This window comes from Lepidochelys olivacea (genome assembly GCF_965140295.1).
Source record: "Lepidochelys olivacea isolate rLepOli2 genome assembly, chromosome: 25".
Classification (NCBI taxonomy): domain Eukaryota; kingdom Metazoa; phylum Chordata; order Testudines; family Cheloniidae; genus Lepidochelys; species Lepidochelys olivacea.
In genome coordinates this window covers 16,663,041-16,683,510 of record NC_140435.1, presented here as the reverse complement: position 1 = coordinate 16,683,510, position 20,470 = coordinate 16,663,041, and the positions used below count along the sequence as shown (strand labels likewise).

The 20,470-nt window shown below is 57.0% G+C and overlaps 1 protein-coding gene across 1 annotated transcript in view; it reads left to right on the top strand.

Annotated features, from left to right (window-relative positions):
- Positions 1–6,893: 6,893 nt before the first annotated feature.
- ANO8 (anoctamin 8) overlaps positions 6,894–20,470 on the top strand; it is a 31,860-nt gene continuing 18,283 nt past the window's right edge. The window contains exon 1 of the mRNA XM_084614206.1: positions 6,894–7,077. Coding sequence (XP_084470332.1) covers positions 6,996–7,077 — 82 coding nt within the window. The 5' untranslated portion in view covers positions 6,894–6,995. The remainder of the gene's footprint in view (positions 7,078–20,470) is intronic.

Sequence of the window (20,470 nt, the reverse complement as noted above, 5' to 3'; positions counted from 1 at the left end):
CTGGGTTTTGGGGAGCCCGCTGGCCCCGGCCCTTTCCCTGCCCGCTTGCGAGGGCTGGGGCCCAGGGGAGGGCAGCTGGCTCCCAGCCCTGGGACGAAACGGCCGGAGAGTCAATCCACTACTTCCCTCTTGCGGAGACAGAATTTCAAGTGAGCTGTAGCTCACGAAAGCTCATGCTCAAATAAATTGGTTAGTCTCTAAGGTGCCACAAGTCCTCCTGTTCTTTTTGAGAATTTCTGGGGTGATGCTAATTTACCCCCAGCACCCAGGATCTCAGCTCTGCGCCGTCGAGTGGGGGCTGGGCCCGGCGTGCATCGGCGTTTGCACCTGCTTGTGCCCTCTGCACGAGGGACTCCGAACTCCCCCGTGCAGAAGGCCAGCCACCTCAGCGGGGAGGCGAAGGCGCAGTGAGGGAGCGTTGGGTTGTCCCTGCCCCTAAATGAAAATACTAGTTTCTGGCGTCGTTTTAAAAACGAACAGACCCTCTAACTGGAGAAAGAAAGAGATCGGCCGTTGATCTCATGTGTTTCGCGGGTGGTGGGGAGTGTTCCCCTGGGAAGAGACCGGAGTGAATTATTTATTGCAGTGAACTGATAGATCCAGGAAGCTTTCTGGATCATCATATACTGCAAAACAAGGTGACCTCATCCACCCCCAGGGCAACCCCACCCTCCTGGATGACTCCCTGGGACTCAGTGGCACTGTCCCAGGATGCAGACACGGCTGCCCCGAAGGGGAAAAGGACACGAGACAGGGCAGGTTGGTGAATGGACTCTGGAGCCAGGTCCTGAGGAGGACTCCTCTCCTCTTAAGGCTTTTTCTAGGCTTAAATTTAAATGTCAGACACTGCTTGGCCCGGAAATCATGTCCCATTGGCTCCCAGGGCCCAGCATCAAGCTGCTCCCTAGCTAGCCCCCCTCCTCACCCCACTAACCATGTCTAATTCCCGCCACCTTCTGCATCCCTCTATTGACCCAGCTGCTCCCCTTTTTCAATCTTTTCTTTCCTTCTTCCTGGGATTAAGGGCAGGAGGTTTATTTAGCGCGAGTCACTGGGTGGAGACGAGAGTTTCTCATTCACCCCTTCCCTTCCGGCCTCCTCTGCTCCACTATCCCGCCTGCTGCCACGGTGGCTGTTTCCGTGTGCCATTCAAACCGCAGAGGGGTGTAGGTGCCCCACCCACTGCATGGGGCTGGCCAGGTGAGCGTGGCTGGGCCAGCCCGGAGCTGGTCAATTGCGAGGTCAAACAGAGAGGGCAACTCACTGCATGTTGTCCTGCCCTCGGTACAAGAGACGAGATGCCACCATCCAGCCTCCCAAAAGAGGGAAAGCCAGAGACATGCCCCACGGGGGCCCCGACCCAAGCTGCATCCGGCAACTAGAGCCAGATGGTCTGACAGCACCCAGGCAGCTCTTGACAGAGAAGGAGACTCCAGGAGCATGTTATAGGGGCTCCCAGCCTGGCCACCCTGGATCTCCCAAGTCAAGGCAGAATCCCACTACCAGCCAGGGCTGCAAATGCCTCGGGAGCTGGGAATCCAAGCGGATTCTGTCCACCGCGCACATCCCCCAAGAGAATAAAGACAGTGGAGTTGGGAAGAAGCCGGGATCTCCATTAACACTGGGCAAGGCAGAACAGAGACCTGCAGGACAGGACAGAACCCAGCTCTCCCCCTGCAGGGACAACAGTAGTCAGAGCTTGTGTCTGAGGATCAAGGAAGTAGCTGGGACTCCAAAGGTGTCTGGGGTAGGAAGACTGGTCCAGTGGGCACTAAAGTGGGGCTCAAGAACCCAGATTCCTTTTGGGCAAGTCCCCTAGGGGCTGGTGTCAGCATATGCTACAGCTGCGCCACTGTAACCCTATAGTGTAGACGCAGACTAAGTGACAGAAGGGGTTTTTCCGTCACTGTAGGAACTCCACCTGCCCACGCAGCGGTAGCTAGCTGCGATTAGGTCAATGCAGCTTCATCTCACTGGCAGAAAACAGCGAGGGCAACCAGTTTAGGTGTTCAGGGTCCCATGCAACTTAGAGAGCCCCAGAAGGCTCCAAGGTTTGTATTATTAAGGCTGCAGATCTGTCTCAGCCCCCAAAAAAGTCGCAGTTTGCCCACAACTTTTTTCTGCCTTCGTGACTTGCCCCAGAGCCCTGGCTCCGGCGTCCCGTCAGGTGGCCTGGCACCCTGCACTAGGCATTGCAACCTAGCATCTGGGGCCACAGCATGGGTCAGCTTTGGTGCCAAGCCTGAGTGGGATGGCAACTCCACACACCAGGTTGCAACTTCCAGAGTTCGGGGCCCGGCCCAGCCCTGTGGGGCACAGGAGCCTCTGCTGGGGGCAGTGAGTGCGGGGTTGGCATCCTCTCCAATCCTGCGCCCTGCTCCCCCGGCCTCCCCGCCAAATGGTGACAATTAGAGTTACGGAGCCGCGTGGGGAAGGGTTCTGCTGCAGGCAGGGCTGCTGTGGGAGGGGGCCAGGATCAAACCTGCACGGGGGCCCATCTATCTGTTCCTCGCCGCTGCTATGGCTCTCAGGGGTGGGACCTGTTAGTACAGACCAGACCGTTATCTCCCCTGCACCTCCATCCCCTAGAGGTTCTGTGAGGACAGATCCGTTAGGGATTGTGAAATGCCTAGAGACGAAGCAGAGGAGAGAGAGAAAGGGCCATTCATACAGCGTTTTCTGCCCCTCCACAGCCAGGGCTGGGGATGTACATTAGCTGGGATCTTCGGGGATTCCTCGGCTATTATCCGGAGCAGCCCCCGTCAGCCTGGCTTTAAAGTGCTGACTCTTGGCTACCACACGGGCACCGATAAAATGGGGATCCACCAGCCCAGAGCACCCCGCTGTGCTCTCCGCTCGCTGCTACACAACGCCCTGGTGCCCGCCGCAGGCTCTGGTGTCGCCTCTCGAAGGCTAGTCGCTCGCCCGCTTGGAAAAGGCGGCCTCCCGCAGCGAGCTGCATGTGTGAACCACAGAATTTATCTCCAGGGAGGCGGTGTGTGGCGGGCAGGCGGTGGAGGAGCTGGACCAGCCGGGGTGGGCGCTGCCTGCCCCCCCCCCCAGCCCCAGGACACAGGAGCTGCAGAAGCCCCTGGCCCGGCACAGAGAGGGAGCTCGAGGCCGCGCTGTCGAGCTAGGGGCTGGATCTAGTGGTTACAACAGGGGGCTAGGAGCCAGGACGCCTGGGTTCAATTCCTGCCTCTACCTGTGCCCACAGGTGAGACAGTGTCGTGCCTCAGTTTCCCCCTTGGTATAAGGTCATTAATGACACTTTCCTACCTCCCAAGGGATCTATTCATTTGCCCTTTGTCCTGTCAGTCCCCAGCCAGGGAAGGCCTTGGGAGGGGGTGGCTGGCTCAGATGAGCATTGTAGAGATCGGACCAGGGAAAGGTGGGATAAAGCCACAGTGCCATCATGAACTCCAATCCCAGGGAGATTTCCCCCCACATCAGGACTTACTAGCGTTATTATAACTGTGTCCTGGCAGTAGGTAGAGGTCTCAACTGCGAGCCCAGGGTCTGTCTGTGCTGGGTGATGCCCAGACACAATAAGAGGCAGTCCCTGCCCCAGAGCCTTCCAGTCTAGATCCTGACTCGTTTAACCAAGTACATGGAGTCCCACCCCCAGGCCAGGTCTTTCTGTGCAAAGCTGAGGAATTCTTGGCTAGAGGAGTGTTTCCCAAGGGAGACCGTGCAGCCAGCCCCACAAATACACCTCACCCCCCGCCATCCTAAACAGCAAGAACAGGATCTGGGGTTCCCAGCAGAGGAGGGTGATTCAGGTGGCAGGGCCCTGACCCAATTCCCTCCGCAGGCAGGTTTCACACATGTTTAAGATGATACACAACATACACACACACACACAGAGTATGTCTCATGCCCACACACAAACAGACACACCCCAGGTCACATGCACGTGGTATATACACACAGACACACATACAACCATCCCCACATCAAACACACCCAGGATGTGTTTCCCACACTCCCTATGGTGCATGTGTATACAGGACAGTCATGACACACAAATACACATTTCCATATATATACACCTCCCACATGTACACCCCCCCCCATAAAACATTCTATCATCAAAAGAGAAACTTATCTGCTAATATAACCATTCTAAATAACTTCACACACTCTCTCACACGAACACATGCGCACACACTGCAGGTCCCCAGAAACCTTTTCTGGCACCGATCCCTCCCATAATAGGTTTGAATAATTCAGAAAGTTCTGGGAAAGGTTGCCCCCAGGGATGGGGGAAAAGAAAGCCCAAGTCACAGCTTACAGGGGCATTTGCTGACAATAGGGGCAGCACCCCCCCCCCCGATGCCCTGCTGGAGCCCTGACTCCCACTCCCTGACAGGAGCAACTAGAGGAAATTCTAACCCAGGGGAGTGGGGGTGGGGTGGGGTGTGGGGAATAAGCACACATGCCTTACTGTAAAAGCACAGAGGAACCCATGGGCTGCGGGGACAGTTCTGTCACTGCTTGGTTTGTGGCACGATTGTCAATATTTGTTATGGCAGCAGGCCGAGAGATTTTGGTCTTTGATTAACACCTTCTTGGTCTGTCTGTCTAACCATGCCTGCCACACTCAGATGCCGCACCCAGAGAGGTCAGGAGCTCGGGATTGAGATAGATTAGACAGACTGGACTGGACTGGTGCTCTAGAGGGGAAAGGCCCTATACCCTGTCCCTGATCCCCCTGAGCCAGTCAGTCCCCGACCTGGGGTGGGATTAGAACTGGCAGCCCCTACTGGTGAAAGGCTCCATATCCCATTCCCATGCACACACACTTGGGGTCAGCCAGGTCCCCTGACCTGGGGCTGTACTCTCTAGAGAGGCGAAGGGCCCCATTCCCCATTCCCAATGGCCCCATCTTTCAAAGACCCAACCCCACCGAAAAAAAATAAGCGCATAAGGGAAAAAGAATCCGCTTTGTGGGGCCGTACATCGTCCCGGTCGGATCTGGCGCCAAATATGCTGCACTAGAATAGCTGCCAACGAGCAGCTTAAAGCACTGAGGAAGTTGGGCAAGACTTGCATTTGACACCAGCTGCGACAGCCACATTCTCGTAAATCGTGGAGCCTGCAGAACACGAACCCCCAGCTGCGTACCTGCGTATCAAAGCCAGCCCCACCTACTCCCTACCCCCATATCTACCCCTCCCGCCTGTGTTGGAAAGCGCGACTGTCTAGGCTGGCAAGTACAGTGCGGGGTAATATCTAGCTATGCCCCATGGCCTGTGCACAGGGGGCTGCATTACAGCAAGAGATGGCAGTAACGGTGTGAGAGTCAGGCCTGTAGTGACTGATGGCATCAAAAAGAGTTACATAGCGTGTGCCCCCAGAATCTCCCCAGGGAGTTGCTGGGGGGACAGAGAGGTACTGAGTCATGCTACACCAGGGGATCAGAGAAGATTTATAAATGGATCGCTAAAGATTAGCAAGGCATTCTGTAGCCCAGGTCAGGTTACCTGGATGTATTTCTGTGCTAGCCTGGCTCTAGAAATAACAGCATGACTCGGGGGTTGAAAGCAATCCCGGGTCATGGCGGGAATACCAAGTAGTAAGATGTGGGGGGGGGGTAAGGGGAAGTGTTGCCTGGTGGCTAGAGCAAGGGGACTGGGATTCAGAGCTTCTGGGTCCTGTCCCCAGCTTTGGGAGGGCAGTGGAGTCCAGGGGCAAGAGAAGGGTGAGGACTCCTGGGTCCTACTCCCTGCTCTGCCCCTAACTTTCTGCCTCTGACAGTGGGCAAAAAAGGGGGGTTATTATTGGAGGCGTAGAGAGCAGGACTTGAGATCTGGACTCCTGGGTTCAACTTCCATCTCTGCCAATGCTTTGCTGTGTGTGATACTGGGAAAGTCAGTTTCCCCATACCTCCCCTTTCATCCATCCCCCCATACATCCCCCTTCATCCATCCCCCCATACCTAACCATCCATCCCCCGCATACCTACCCCTTCATCCATCCACCCCCATACCTATCCCTTCATCCACCCACCCCATACCTACCTCTTCATCCATTCCCCCCATACCTCCCCTTCATCCATCCCCCCATACGTACCCTTCATCCATCCCCCCATACCTATTCATCCATCCACCCCCATACCTACCCCTTCATCCATCCACCCCCATACCTACCACTTCATCCACCCACCCCATACCTACCCCTTCATCCATCCCCCCCAAACCTATCCTTCATCCATCCACCCCCATACCTACCCCTTCATCCATCCACCCCCATACCTACCACTTCATCCACCCACCCCATACCTACCCCTTCATCCATCCCCCCCAAACCTATCCTTCATCCATCCACCCCCATACATCCCCCTTCATCCACCTCCCCATACCTACCCTTCATCCATCCCCCCATACCTACCCCTTCATCCATCCACCCCCATACCTATCCCTTCATCCACCCATCCCATACCTACCTCTTCATCCATTCCCCCCATACCTCCCCCTTCATCCATCCCCCCCATACCTATCCTTCATCCATCCACCCCCATACCTCCCCCTTCATCCATCCCCCCCATACCTATCCTTCATCCATCCCCCCCATACCTACCCTTCATCCATCCTCACATACTTACGGCTCTGTTCATCCATTCATCCACCCCCATCCCTACCCATCCCCCACCTAAACCCGTACCTACCCTTCCCCCTACCTACCTGCCCCCCTCCTCCCACCGACCCCCAAACCTACCCCTTCATCCATCCCCCCCCCACCATTCCCCCCCATCCCTCCCCCTCCCCGCCGTCCCCCCAGAGTTCCGGATTGCGCTGGGGCGGCGGAGGCCAACCAGACTATTCAACCCGCCGCTCGCCGCGCCGCGCCTCCTTTGTCCCCTCCCCCGGCTCGGGGCGCCGCGGCCGGGCGCGCGAGGACCAGCGGGGAGCCGGAGCGGAGCCCCCATGGCGCGGCCCCCCGCGCGCCCCCCGCCGCAGCCCCGCTGAGCCCGCGGGCCGCGGCTCGCCAGGATGCCCGAGGCGGGCGCGCAGGAGGGCGAGCGGCAGAGGCGAGCCCCGGCGGACGCGGAGCCGGCACCGGCCGGGGTCTTGGGTAGGCTCGAGCGTGCGGGTCCTGCGGGGGGGGGGCGCCCCCCACCCGCAGCCTCCGTGCGGGGCCAGCCCCTGCAGCGCTGCGGTAAAATCCCGCTGGCCCGGGCTTGGACCGACCCCCGCAGCGAGAGCAGCCCCTGCCGGGGGGGTCTCGTGTTTGCTGTAACCCGAAAGCGCCTTTGCAGGTTCCCTGCCTGGCCCCCGCGCACGGCCGCTGCCCGCAGCCCCGGGGGGGCGGCAGCCACGGCGCGGGGGTCGCTCCTGCCTCTGCTTTGGGCCCTTCCCCATTGACCGTGTGCAGGACGTGGAGCGGGGGGGCAGGAGCGCTCCCTGCAGATGCCACCCAGCTGCTGCCAGTGAAGCCAGCAGGGGTTTGGGGAGCAGAGTTGGGGGAGAGCTAGGCTGGGGGGGGGCAGGAATTCTCCTTCAAGGCAGCAAGATGTATGGCGGGGGGGGGGTGTCCTAAAACGCCCTGGACCATGTGGTCCCCCCCTGGCTTCCTCGGCGCCTGGGCCCGAGGAGTTGCGGTCAGGGCCCGTCGGGGCGTTGTGGTTCTGCTCGGATCCAGAGGGCTCAACGTGCGGCAAATGGGGAGAAGAGGAAAGGGGGCTGGGGGGCAAGAATCCCCAAAGGCCCCGGTAGCCGCCTGGATCTGTGATACGGGAAAAACCCTGCAACTGAATTTCCCAGACGGATGCGGGCGCATGAAGAGTGACCTAATTTATGTCCTCCCAGGAACTGGGCGTCCGTGGCAGCGTAATTGGCGATGAGAACCTAGTAAACAGCAGCGCTGCGGGTCAAAGCGCCGCCTTGGGCTTCCCTGGGAGGCCGGGCTGGTGATGTATTGGTACCAAAACGCTCTGCGGCTTTCGTGACCTTAGTCTGACGAGCCCAAGGTTAGCTGCAGGGGAGCCCGGCGACGGGGGGTGCTATGAACGGGAACGGGAAATGCAGCTAAACCCAATCACTGGCGTTAAAGCCCTGAGGCAGCCCCTGGCTTGAATGGGAGGTTTCAAGCCCAAAAGGGTCCACTGATTCCAAGGGAGTCACGCCAGCGCTGAGTGTGACCAGTTATTTCTAGAAGGCCAGGTTTTGCTCCCATTTACACAAGGGTTAATCTGGAGTCACTTCACTGGCACCAGGAGAGTGACTCCCGAGTTGCGGTGGTGGAATGGACACGAGAATTTGGTTTTGTCTCGTGAGTTCTGCAGGGAGCTGTCAGCGTTGCTGTTGTGTCTGTTCTCACAGGGGGACTAAACCAGGACTCCTGGGTTCTATCCCCTAGCTCAGGGAAGGGAATGTGCTCAAGTGGCTAGAGCAGGGAGCAGTGAAAGTTGAGACACCTGGATTCTGTTCTAGTCTCTGAGTTGGAGCAGGGTTGGAGCTGGGGGCTGGCAGTCAGGACTCCAGGGTTCTTTTCTGCCTCAGCCTCTCACTTGCTCGGTGACCTTGGGCAAAATCAGTTCACTACCTGCCGGGATGGGGCTTGTCAGGTTTGCTACATTCAGGTTTGTAAAGCGCTTTGAGATCCTCGGTGGAGACGCGCCAGAGATGGGCTCTGGATTATTATTACCTGCTCCATCCCTTGCATCAAGGATCTCTCCAAGGCCTGGAACAGGAGGGCTGCAAACCTCTCTGGCTGGCACATGATCCTGCCATGGGAGAAACAATTACATTACCCAGAAAGATGCGCTATTCATGAGGCTTTTGTGATGGAGCAGTGGGGCTTCCTGGGAGCTAGGAACGGGAGCACAGGCTCCTGCGTAGAGCCTGGGTAGCTGACCCTGATCGCAGAGGGGCCCGAGCCAGGCATGATGCAGCTGCAGACTCAGCGCTGAGGGCAGCTGGGCTCTGGCAGGACTTTCCTGCACTAAGTTTCTGTCTCCCACAGTGGGAGCTGGAAATGAAGAACATGGGAGGGGGCCGGCTTTGGATGTCCCATTGCACCAGGGAGGGAGCAGGGCCCAGCCCCCAGAAGCAGACATGGTACTGGCATGGGGGGAAATGTAAGGCCCCGGGCCCCTCCCCAGCTGGGTGGTTGCAGGGGGCCCTGCCTTGCCGGGGTGGTGGTGGAGGTTTTGTTCATTCACCGCCAGAGAGTGGAGCTCTGCCCAGCCTGCGCGGCCAAAGCAGAAAGCACGAATCACAGACAGCAGCAGTGCTGGCCCTGGGGACTCTCGCCTCCCCATCACATACATGCTCCCGTTTCCCAGGGGTCTGGGAGGCATGTTCACATCCGGGCATGTACGTTCGCATGCACACTTAGCACGTGTATCTGTGTGCACGTGTACTGGCTTACACTAGCGTGTGTGCTGGCAGGTGCAGGGGATCTGAGTGCTGGCGGGTGCCTCTCTGTGAACGCGTGTGTGTTAACATGCCTGTACATGTGAGTGTGCATGTGTGTGAGTGGCGTGTGCATCTGCATGAGTAGCACACACTCCTGCCTTCCCAGAGCAGTGCCGCCTGCCTGCCCACTTGAAGCCCTTTGTTTCCCAGCCTGTAATCACAACTCTTGGAGCAAGGCTTTAATAATTCATGATCGGCAGGAGGATGAGCTCATCCCGCCTGGTGCGAGGAATCTGCTTCTTGGAATCAATCGCAGCTTGGGGTCTGGGGGCTTCGCTTCATGGGGCGGACACCCCTGGGCCTGGCTGAGCCGCGTCCCAGCTCCTGCAGTGCAGAGATCCTTTGGAACCCGGCACGCCCGGGACCCGTGCTGGCCTTCGGCATAAGCAGCGTGTGCTCGTTGCTTGGATCTCTGCACCAATGGGGCCCAGCACAGACTCTGCCACTTGCTCGGTATGCAGTTCTGGGGGAGTCCCTGTCCTGCTCCCTGCCTTAGTTTCCCCATCAGTAAAACAGGGATGAGAATCCCCTACCATTCAAAGCCGCTCCCGTGGAAGGAGCTATGTACAGTCAAGGCAAAGCATCATCAGCCAGACAACTGGCAGGACCCATATCTAGCAATGCCCTGGTTGCTGGTGTTTGCCAGTGAAGGAAGAGCCCTTGGGCATGACTTTATTCTCTCTCAGGTTTGCTGCGGGCAGGAGTTTATTTCTCCGTTTCCTAGATGTGATGAACAGAAGCTTGTTAACAATAAAGATCTGGAAGAAGCTCAAGAGAACGAATGTACTTGGAATCCAGGCAAAGCTGAGAAACGAGTTTCCTCCCTGCAGAGATGGGAAAGGGCTGCGTTTGGAAGAGAAGCCAAGACGCCAGAAATGAGACGGTTAGAAACAGAGAGAACCCGGCTGGGAGACAAAGCAGGGTGGGGACATGGAGATGTGGAGCTGTTTCTTTAACCATCAGGAGTTCTTTCATCGAACCTGCTTTCTCCTCTGGGGCGGCGGTGCTGGGACTTGGCTCTGGGCTGGGAAATCAATAAATGGCCGGTGTGGAAATGCTGGGAAAGCCCCCTGAGGCTGAAGGCTCTTTGCCAAGCAAACCTCTTCCATGTGGCTGGGAACATGGTGGAGGAGGGTTCCCAGTTGCCGGAGCCACGGCTCTGGGTGTAGCTTATTCGTGAATTCCATCCCGTGTGGTGGGCCGGGGCTGGACTCAGATCACTTTAAAGCCGTGCCCATGTGAACACCCCCCTAGGCTGGCACTGCAGCAGCTGATGTAGCCCTTAGCAGCTCCTTGCTTTGTCAGGGGGAGAGGGAGGCTGCCCTAGGCCAGGGGTTCAGCGCTCCCGCTGGGCTGGGTCAGCACTGGAGTAGGAGACTCCTGGGGCTGCATTGCTGACTCAGCAGGTGCGGCTCTGACACCGAGCCGGTGCTGTAGAGGGCGCCCCACTCGATGGCAGTAGGAGGGGGCCAATTCCAACGTAGGCTCATTCCATCCTTCCTCCCAAATACCCAGGGTGGTGGTGATTGGATGCAGGAGCCTCCTTCACTTCCTGTCCTAAATTCCTGGGTAGTGACTCTTTATATGGCTCTGTGGATCCTTCAGGCTAAGTAGGGTGAAGAGCGTAGTGCAGCGAGTTGAATGGGAGGTGTGTGCACACTGATGCCCTCTATTGGATGGAGCTAAACTGCTCATCCGTATGTCATAGGCCCTATACAGCTGACTGCGTGTGGTGAATTTCCTTTAGCTGAAGGGGTTGGAGCTTGGGCTTTCAGAGCACAAAGATCAGAGTTCCTGTTCAGTCGGTCAGCAGTGTGACGATGTGACTCAGCAGGGAGGGGGGAGTGTTGACCTGGGAATGTGCCCTGGGGATGGGAGACCTGAGAACCTGTCACCTGAGCCAGGAGGGGGAGGGGGAGGTGACACCTCTGCCCAGGAATGTGAACAGGGGCTGCAGCAGGGAACCTGCTGGGTGAGTTTAGTTTCAGTTTGGGGCTGGGGAGAGGAACACAGGGAACCCCAGGGCTGGGGTCTAAGCTCCCTGCTCCCCCAGAAGGACGTGATTGAGGGGTCCTGGTTGTACCCACAAGCTCTGTTTTTGGACTGTGTTCCTGTTGTCCAATAAACCTTCTGTTTTACTGGCTGGCTGAGAGTCTCAGTGGATCCCAGGAAGAGGGGTGCAGGGCCTGGACTCCCCCACACTCCGTGACAAGCAGGGAGCCCTTTGCTTCCGAACACTCCTGGGTGGTTATTCCACAACCTGGACTCTTAGGGCTGCTTGGTCCCTGCTTCTCTTCGGGCATCCGACCCGGTGGTCCCTGAGCTCGCTGTGTCTGCAGTCCAGCGTCACCATCACCACAGGCTGTGATCACTCCGATCCCAGGGGCACGAGCTGCTCCAGAGCTGGGCTTCTGCCAACATAAGCAGCTTTTCTGGTGGTGGGAAAGGAAAGGGTCCTGCTCTCCCAAGCAGGGTGTGCTGCCCCAGGTTCTCTGGGAGCCCAGCTGGGTCCTCAGCCCCGTGCAGAGGTGTGAATTAGAGGGAGTTGGGCTGGGAGCTGTTTCCTAGGGCTGGGGGCAGTCAGATGCCAGCAATGGGGGTGCGAAGCAGAATGCAAATCGGGTGCATTAGCAGGAGACCGACTGGGGGCTGGGCTCAGAGGCCAGGCCAGGCTCTGCAAGAGCCACATCTGCTGCGGGGAGGAGAAAGCAGAATGGCACTTGTTGGGCAGGGTCCAGGGCAGGGACAGTCGCTCTCTTTATTGCACTTGAGCTTGGCGCGGATCGGCCCTTGGAGACGAGGGGCCTTTGTTCCCGCGTCAGGTGCGGTACGGACAAGCTTCCTGTAGGACACCCCCCCAGTGGGCCCCCAAGGATCCCCCGCAGATTCAGTCACTTTGGCCTGTTCAGTCCTGGCATTACCAGCGCCTCAGCATCTCCCATCAGCAGCGAAGGCAGCTGTCACCAGGACTCCTACAAGGACGAGGACCCAGTGCAGGGCCTCCAGCCCTTGGACCAGCTCTGTCACGAGCAGTCTGAGCCTCGGTCGCTAACTCCCGCCTTCAGGGGGGCTCCGCGGTCACGTGGCTTCCCTCTCGCACCAGTGAGAGGGTTGCGATGCCAATGCCAAGAGCGCTGGAGGAAGGGTCAGCACGCAGGCTGCCAGGTCAGGGAGAGCCGCAGGACCTGCAGCTGCCGCTCCTGGTCAGGGGAGCTGGGGCTGGGGCAAGAGAAGCCCACAGACATGGGGAAAGTTACGAGCAGCCTCATTACCGCACATTGATCAGGTGCCTTAACGAACTAGACGGCGGCAATGATGCGGACAGAGAAACCACCAGACAGGCCGACATGTGAGTCACTGACATATAAGGGAGCCCACAGTTTCATTATAACCCTGCTACCATGTCTGTGCACCAACGGGGTCCCTGACAGCTCACCAGGCAGAATTCCAACACCGAGCTCCATGGCCAGCCAACCCTGAGCACTGCTGGATGCAGGATGCTTCCTCACTTCCTGCTCGGCTGCCACGTCCCACCCCAGAGGTGGCTGCATTTTGGCCCTGCAGATCACTTTGTTGCATGCAGGATCCCTCAGCACCAAAGACCAAGGATTTTAGTTTGCTTAGCGTGGTTGTGGCTAACCACAGCACAAGGGCTCTCAGGCTTTGCGCTCCAAGACATAGACGGATTGCAGGCTGTGGCCAGGAAGAAATGTCTTCTGCAGTATCAGGCAACTGTGTGCATGGTGTGTACCAGCCAGCATCGACCAGCGTCAGAGCCAGAATGCTAGGCTTGATGCACCATGTGCTGTTCTGATGTGGCAGTTTCTTATGTTCTTCTGCTGGTCCGTAAACAAGGTATTTGCACGAAGAAGGCAAGACGGGGGGTGGGGTGCAGCTATCTACAATCGAGGTGCTGGTGGTGCACCCCACTCTCTGCAGTCTCTCCTGGATGTTGGTACCAGAAGAATCCTCTGGGTTGTTTTTTTAGTATCACCTGGTTCCTCCAGACATCGCTCACGAGTCAGGTCTGATCAGAGGAGCTGTCAGGCAGAGCCGCTGATACGAGCCCACGTCCCCCGTTCAGATGGCCTCTCGGCTCGAGATCCAAAGACTCCACTTCAAACAATGCTCTTTGTGAAGTTCCCTGTGGGGGGGCCGGATCCTCAGCTGGTGTGAGGTAGCCTGTGGGAGGGGATGGAGCCACGTCGCTGCACCCGCTGACACCCCAGGGGAGCTGGCCTGCAATTTGTTACAACAAGCAAAACTGAGCAAGGAATTAAGAAGAATCCTTGTAATTTTCATCTCAAAGCGCTTTACAAAGGAGTATCATTTATCCCCATTTTGCAGATGGGGAAACTGAGGCACAGGAAGGGGACGTGATTTCCCACTGTCACCCATCAATTCCCAGGTCTGCCACTGGCTTGAGCCCATGTCTCCTTTGGCCTGTCCAATGTTCTGTCCAATAGGCAACACTGTCTCCTCTGCCATTCCTGCTCCTGCCCTCTCTAGAACAGGAGGCTCTTGTGTCCAGCATCTATGTGGCTCTAGGAAGAAGGATAAAGGAGTTGGAGGCGCAAGTGGTGTTCTCGTCCATCCTCCCCGTGGAAGGAAAAGGCCTAGGTAGGGACCGTCGAATCGTGGAAGTCAACGAATGGCTACGCAGGTGGTGTCGGAGAGAAGGCTTTGGATTCTTTGACCATGGGATGGTGTTCCATGAAGCAGGAGTGCTGGGCAGAGACGGGCTCCATCTTACGAAGAGAGGGAAGAGCATCTTTACCAGCAGGCTGGCTAACCTAGTGAGGAGGACTTTAAACTAGGTTCACCGGGGGAAGGAGACCAAAGCCCTGAGGTAAGTGGGAAAGCGGGATACCGGGAGGAAGCACAGGCAGGAATGTCTGTGAGGGGAGGGCTCCTGCCTCATACTGGGAATGAGGGGCGATCAACAGGTTATCTCAAGTGCTTATATACAAATGCACAAAGCCTTGGAAACAAGCAGGGAGAACTGGAGGTCCTGGTGATGTCAAGGAACTATGACGTGATCGGAATAACAGAGACTTGGTGGGATAACTCATATGACTGGAGTACTGTCATGGATGGTTATAAACTGTTCAGGAAGGACAGGCAGGGCAGAAAAGGTGGGGGAGTAGCACTGTATGTAAGGGAGCACTATGACTGCTCAGAGCTCCGGTACGAAACTGCAGAAAAACCTGAGTGTCTCTGGATTAAGTTTAGAAGTGTGTGCAACAAGAGTGATGTAGTGGTGGGAGTCTGCTATAGACCACCGGACCAGGGGGATGAGGTAGATGAGGCTTTCTTCCGGCAGCTCACGGAAGCTACTAGATCGCATGCCCTGATTCTCATGGGTGACTTTAATTTTCCTGATATCTGCTGGGAGAGCAATACAGCGGTGCACAGACAATCCAGGAAGTTTTTGGAAAGCGTAGGGGACAATTTCCTGGCGCAAGTGCTAGAGGAGCCAACTAGGGGGGGCGCTTTTCTTGACCTGCTGCTCACAAACTGGGTAGAATTAGTGGGGGAAGCAAAAGTGGATGGGAATCTGGGAGGCAGTGACCATGAGTTGGTTGAGTTCAGGATCCTGACGCAGGGAAGAAAGGTAAGCAGCAGGATACGGACCCTGGACTTCAGGAAAGCAGACTTCGACTCCCTCAGGGAACGGATGGCCAGGATCCCCTGGGGGACTAACATGAAGGGGAAAGGAGTCCAGGAGAGCTGGCTGTATTTCAAGGAATCCCTGTTGAGGTTACAGGGACAAACCATCCCGATGTGTCGAAAGAATAGTAAATATGGCAGGCGACCAGCTTGGCTTAATGGTGAAATCCTAGCGGATCTTAAACATAAAAAAGAAGCTTACAAGAAGTGGAAGGTTGGACATATGACCAGGGAAGAGTATAAAAATATTGCTCGGGCATGTAGGAATGATATCAGGAGGGCCAAATCGCACCTGGAGCTGCAGCTAGCGAGAGATGTCAAGAGTAACAAGAAGGGTTTCTTCAGGTATGTTGGCAACAAGAAGAAAGCCAAGGAAAGTGTGGGCCCCTTACTGAATGAGGGAGGCAACCTAGTGACAGAGGATGTGGAAAAAGCTAATGTACTCAATGCTTTTTTTGCCTCTGTTTTCACTAACAAGGTCAGCTCCCAGACTGCTGCACTGGGCATCACAAAATGGGGAAGAGATGGCCAGCCCTCTGTGGAGATAGAGGTGGTTAGGGACTATTTAGAAAAGCTGGACGTGCACAAGTCCATGGGGCCGGACGAGTTGCATCCGAGAGTGCTGAAGGAATTGGCGGCTGTGATTGCAGAGCCATTGGCCATTATCTTTGAAAACTCGTGGCGAACCGGGGAAGTCCCGGATGACTGGAAAAAGGCTAATGTAGTGCCAATCTTTAAAAAAGGGAAGAAGGAGGATCCTGGGAACTACAGGCCAGTCAGCCTCACCTCAGTCCCTGGAAAAATCATGGAGCAGGTCCTCAAAGAATCAATCCTGAAGCACTTGCATGAGAGGAAAGTGATCAGGAACAGCCAGCATGGATTCACCAAGGGAAGGTCATGCCTGACTAATCTAATCGCCTTCTATGATGAGATTACTGGTTCTGTGAATGAAGGGAAAGCAGTGGATGTATTGTTTCTTGACTTTAGCAAAGCTTTTGACACGGTCTCCCACAGTATTCTTGTCAGCAAGTTAAGGAAGTATGGGCTGGATGAATGCACTATAAGGTGGGTAGAAAGCTGGCTAGATTGTCGGGCTCAACGGGTAGTGATCAATGGCTCCATGTCTAGTTGGCAGCCGGTATCAAGTGGAGTGCCCCAAGGGTTGGTCCTGGGGCCGGTTTTGTTCAATATCTTCATAAATGATCTGGAGGATGGTGTGGATTGCACTCTCAGCAAATTTGCGGATGATACTAAACTGGGAGGAGTGGTAGATACGCTGGAGGGGAGGGATAGGATACAGAAGGACCTAGACAAATTGGAGGATTGGGCCAAAAGAAATCTGATGAGGTTCAATAAGGATAAGTGCAGGGTCCTGCACTTAGGACGGAAGAACCCAATGCACCGCTACAGACTAGGGACCGAATGGCTAGGCAGCAGTTCTGCGGAAAAGGACCTAGGGGTGACAGTGGATGAGAAGCTGGATATGAGTCAGCAGTGTGCCCTTGTTGCCAAGAAGGCCAATGGCATTTTGGGATGTATAAGTAGGGGCATAGCGAGCAGATCGAGGGACGTGATCGTTCCCCTCTATTCGACATTGGTGAGGCCTCATCTGGAGTACTGTGTCCAGTTTTGGGCCCCACACTTCAAGAAGGATGTGGATAAATTGGAGAGAGTCCAGCAAAGGGCAACAAAAATGATTAGGGGTCTGGAACACATGACTTATGAGGAGAGGCTGAGGGAGCTGGGATTGTTTAGCCTGCAGAAGAGAAGAATGAGGGGGGATTTGATAGCTGCTTTCAACTACCTGAAAGGGGGTTCCAAAGAGGATGGCTCTAGACTGTTCTCAATGGTAGCAGATGACAGAACGAGGAGTAATGGCCTCAAGTTGCAGTGGGGGAGGTTTAGATTGGATATTAGGAAAAACTTTTTCACTAAGAGGGTGGTGAAACACTGGAATGCGTTACCTAGGGAGGTGGTAGAATCTCCTTCCTTAGAGGTTTTTAAGGTCAGGCGTGACAAAGCCCTGGCTGGGATGATTTAACTGGGAATTGGTCCTGCTTCGAGCAGGGGGTTGGACTAGATGACCTTCTGGGGTCCCTTCCAACCCTGATATTCTATGATTCTATGATTCTATCTCTCTGTCCTTTCAAACTACCCTGATTTCCATGACCAGCTCAATGAAGCACTCGGAGTCTGTCATGCGACATGCAATCACAGATATTACACAGCTGCTGTTTGCATCTTTAGTTTACAAAAGCATACAAACAGGCTTCCACCCAGCTTGAGTTCCAGCTTTGTCTCTCTTGTTTACTAGAGGCCACACCCTTGTTTGGAACTATGTATTAACATGCAGTATATTACTCAGCTAATCTTACTAATCTACTGTATTGTTACAGGGTGCAAAAGTTTACAGACAATCATGCTGGAGTCTCCTGTCCGTAAAATGCACCCATTTGTCCAGTTATCAAACCTGCTGCAGGCTTTATCTTCATTTGCTGTTCCAGACTCTTAGGTAGCATTGCTGTGCAGCTGTTAAAAAGCTGCCACGCGTTCTGCCCCAGAGGCGGCTGCATTTTAGCGACAGCAGGAAACGATCCTTGCCTCTGGTTTGCCAGGCACTGAGAGGGTGAGGGTCAGTACAAGGTTACACACTGCTCCAGTCCCACTTAAACTCTGGGCTTAAATGGGACGTAAGTGGCCCATATGCAGACTTTGTCAACTTCATCCAGAGCTAACGTGGCATTTAGCACTTGTGTCGCCAGCCCCTTCGCACGGGGGTGAACGTCTCCCTTAGGGATGAAATGATCCAGTGGGAAGTCAGATCTTCTTCACCATCCATCTCCAGCGTCTCTGGGAAAATGAAAAGCAAGATGTTGCTGGTATTGGAGAGCCTAGACAGAAACCAAGCTGCAGGGACAGCGGGCGCGTGGCACTGGCATGCTTCAGGGCGGTTATGGCTGCGAGGCCCGTCGCTGATTAAAGGGAGAGCAAAGAGCCAAGATTTTTCACAAACCGCCGCCTTGGGTTTGGGGGGGTTGATTGGTTTGTTTCACTTCAAAGCTGGAGCTTTAAGGACTTGCAGTGAAATGTGGGGTGGGGGGGAAAAGGGTCATTGGAACAGACTCACAGACACCTGCCTCAGAGCCAGAGATTAACCCCTGGCTCCCAGGGCCGGAGGGCGTCCAGCTGGCTCCCTGGGACTCACAGACGCTTGAGGGATTGCCACCGGCATGCGCAGAGTTAAAGGAAGAGCGACTGTGGAGGGATGGGAGAGGTGAAGAAGGGAAGGTGGGTGCGAGGTGGGGTGGCAGGAGCGGGCGATGGGCCTGGGGGGAGCCTTGCCCCTTCTGTCTGTGCAGTGCAGGGGGCAGCGCTAAGGGCTGGGGTAATCTACAGCCCTGGGAAACTCCCCAGCTTAAGGAGGCCAGGAGTAGGAAACCTCCCAGCCACCCTCCCCCCAGCTTCCTACCCCCCCTCCCTGCTGCAGCTGTGCCCAGGAACCCTGGGCATCCACAATGCCGGGCTTGTGCTTTCCGTGCCGGAGCTCGGCGGCAGGCACTCAGAAAGCCCTGCTTGGTTCCATGCCCACAGTGGGCAGCCAGCAGTGCCTAGCTGGGAGAAGGGCAGTCTCATGGCCAGGGCCGGCGGGGGGCTTTGGGAAGGTGTCTGTGCCCAGGTGCGGGGTCCAGCCTGGAATGCACCCTGCGAGCTGGGGAGGCTGCCTCATGAGCTGGGGCATTGGCCCAAAGTTGGGTTTGCAGTCACAGAGCATGCCAGCTTGCCCCTGCCAGGCTCCCCGTTCCACCGCACTGGGGAAAAGCCCCGCATCCAGTCTCCTGTTCCTCATAGGTCATAGGAACAGGAGGAGCCCCAAGAGCATTGAGTCTGGCCCCCTGCGAGGGCAGGGCACAAGCCCACCCCATCCCAGCTCCGGCTCCTGCCAGATCAAGCCATGGGGCTGCCTAGCACCGGGTGTCTGCAGGACGTAGCTCTGGCCGTGTTCGGATTCTGGCCATGCCTGGAGATCGGAGCTAGGGCCCTGCAGATGGGACAAACCTCGGGATTGTTCCCTCCTGTACATGCCCCAGGGCCTCGATGCCTCTGGCTCATGTGGGGTCCCCACCCACCCCTCGGGGAGATGACTGCACAGGCTGACGGGCCGCTCGCTCCTGGGACAGGGTGCCTGATCATCTGCCTCTCTTTTCCCCTGCTCCCTTTCCCTCCACAGCCCCTCTCCCCCGGTGGGGAGTCCCCAGACACACGCTGGGAGCCCACGGGAACCTCAGTGTCTAGACCCCGGGGTAAAGGGCAGCCAAACTGTTTGTTGGAGCAGAGGGGGCTGTGCAGAGCGCCGTGGTGCCCGAGGGGTTAAACAAGGCCTTCGCCCACGCCCAGCCAGAACAGGGCATCCTTTCAGCAGCACTCACCAGACTGGAGAAGCCTCAGGCCTGTTCTCGCCCCCTCTCCCACCCCCACGCCGGGGCCCAGCTGAGTCACATGAAATGAGTTTGGCGGGTCTCAGCCTAGGTGCTCGTGACCATCTTGCACAGAGGTGGAGCACACTTTGGCACAGTTGGTGCTGTTTGCTCAGGAGGGACCAAGGACCGGGACAGCCGGGGGGGCTGCGGGTCAGGACTGAGGGGCATCGGCAGAGCTGGGAGGGGGAGGGGCAGGGGCCAATGTCTGGGATAGCCGGGGGCTGTGGGTCAGGACTGAGGGGCATCGGCAGAGCTGGGAGGGGGAGGGGCAGGGGCAGGGGCTAATGTCTGGGATAGCTGGGGGGCTGCGGGTCAGGACTTAGGGGCATTGGCAGAGCTGGGAGGGGGAGGGGCAGGGGCCAATGTCTGGGATAGCCGGGGGCTGTGGGTAAGGACTGAGGGGCATCGGCAGAGCTGGGGGGGAGGGGCAGGGGCAGGGGCCAATGTCTGGGATAGCCGGGGGGCTGCGGGTCAGGACTGAGGGGCATCGGCAGAGCTGGGAGGGGCAGGGGCCAATGTCTGGGATAGCCGGGGGGGGCTGCGGGTCAGGACTGAGGGGCATTGGCAGAGCTGGGAGGGGGAGGGGCAGGGGCCAATGTCTGGGATAGCCGGGGGGCTGCGGGTCAGGACTGAGGGGCATCGGCAGAGCTGGGAAGGGGAGGGGCAGGGGCCAATGTCTGGGATAGCCGGGGGGCTGCGGGTCAGGACTTAGGGGCATTGGCAGAGCTGGGAGGGGGAGGGGCAGGGGCCAATGTCTGGGATAGCCGGGGGCTGCGGGTCAGGACTGAGGGGCATTGGCAGAGCTGGGAGGGGGAGGGGCAGGGGCCAATGTCTGGGATAGCCGGGGGCTGCGGGTCAGGACTGAGGGGCATTGGCAGAGCTGGGAGGGGGAGGGGCAGG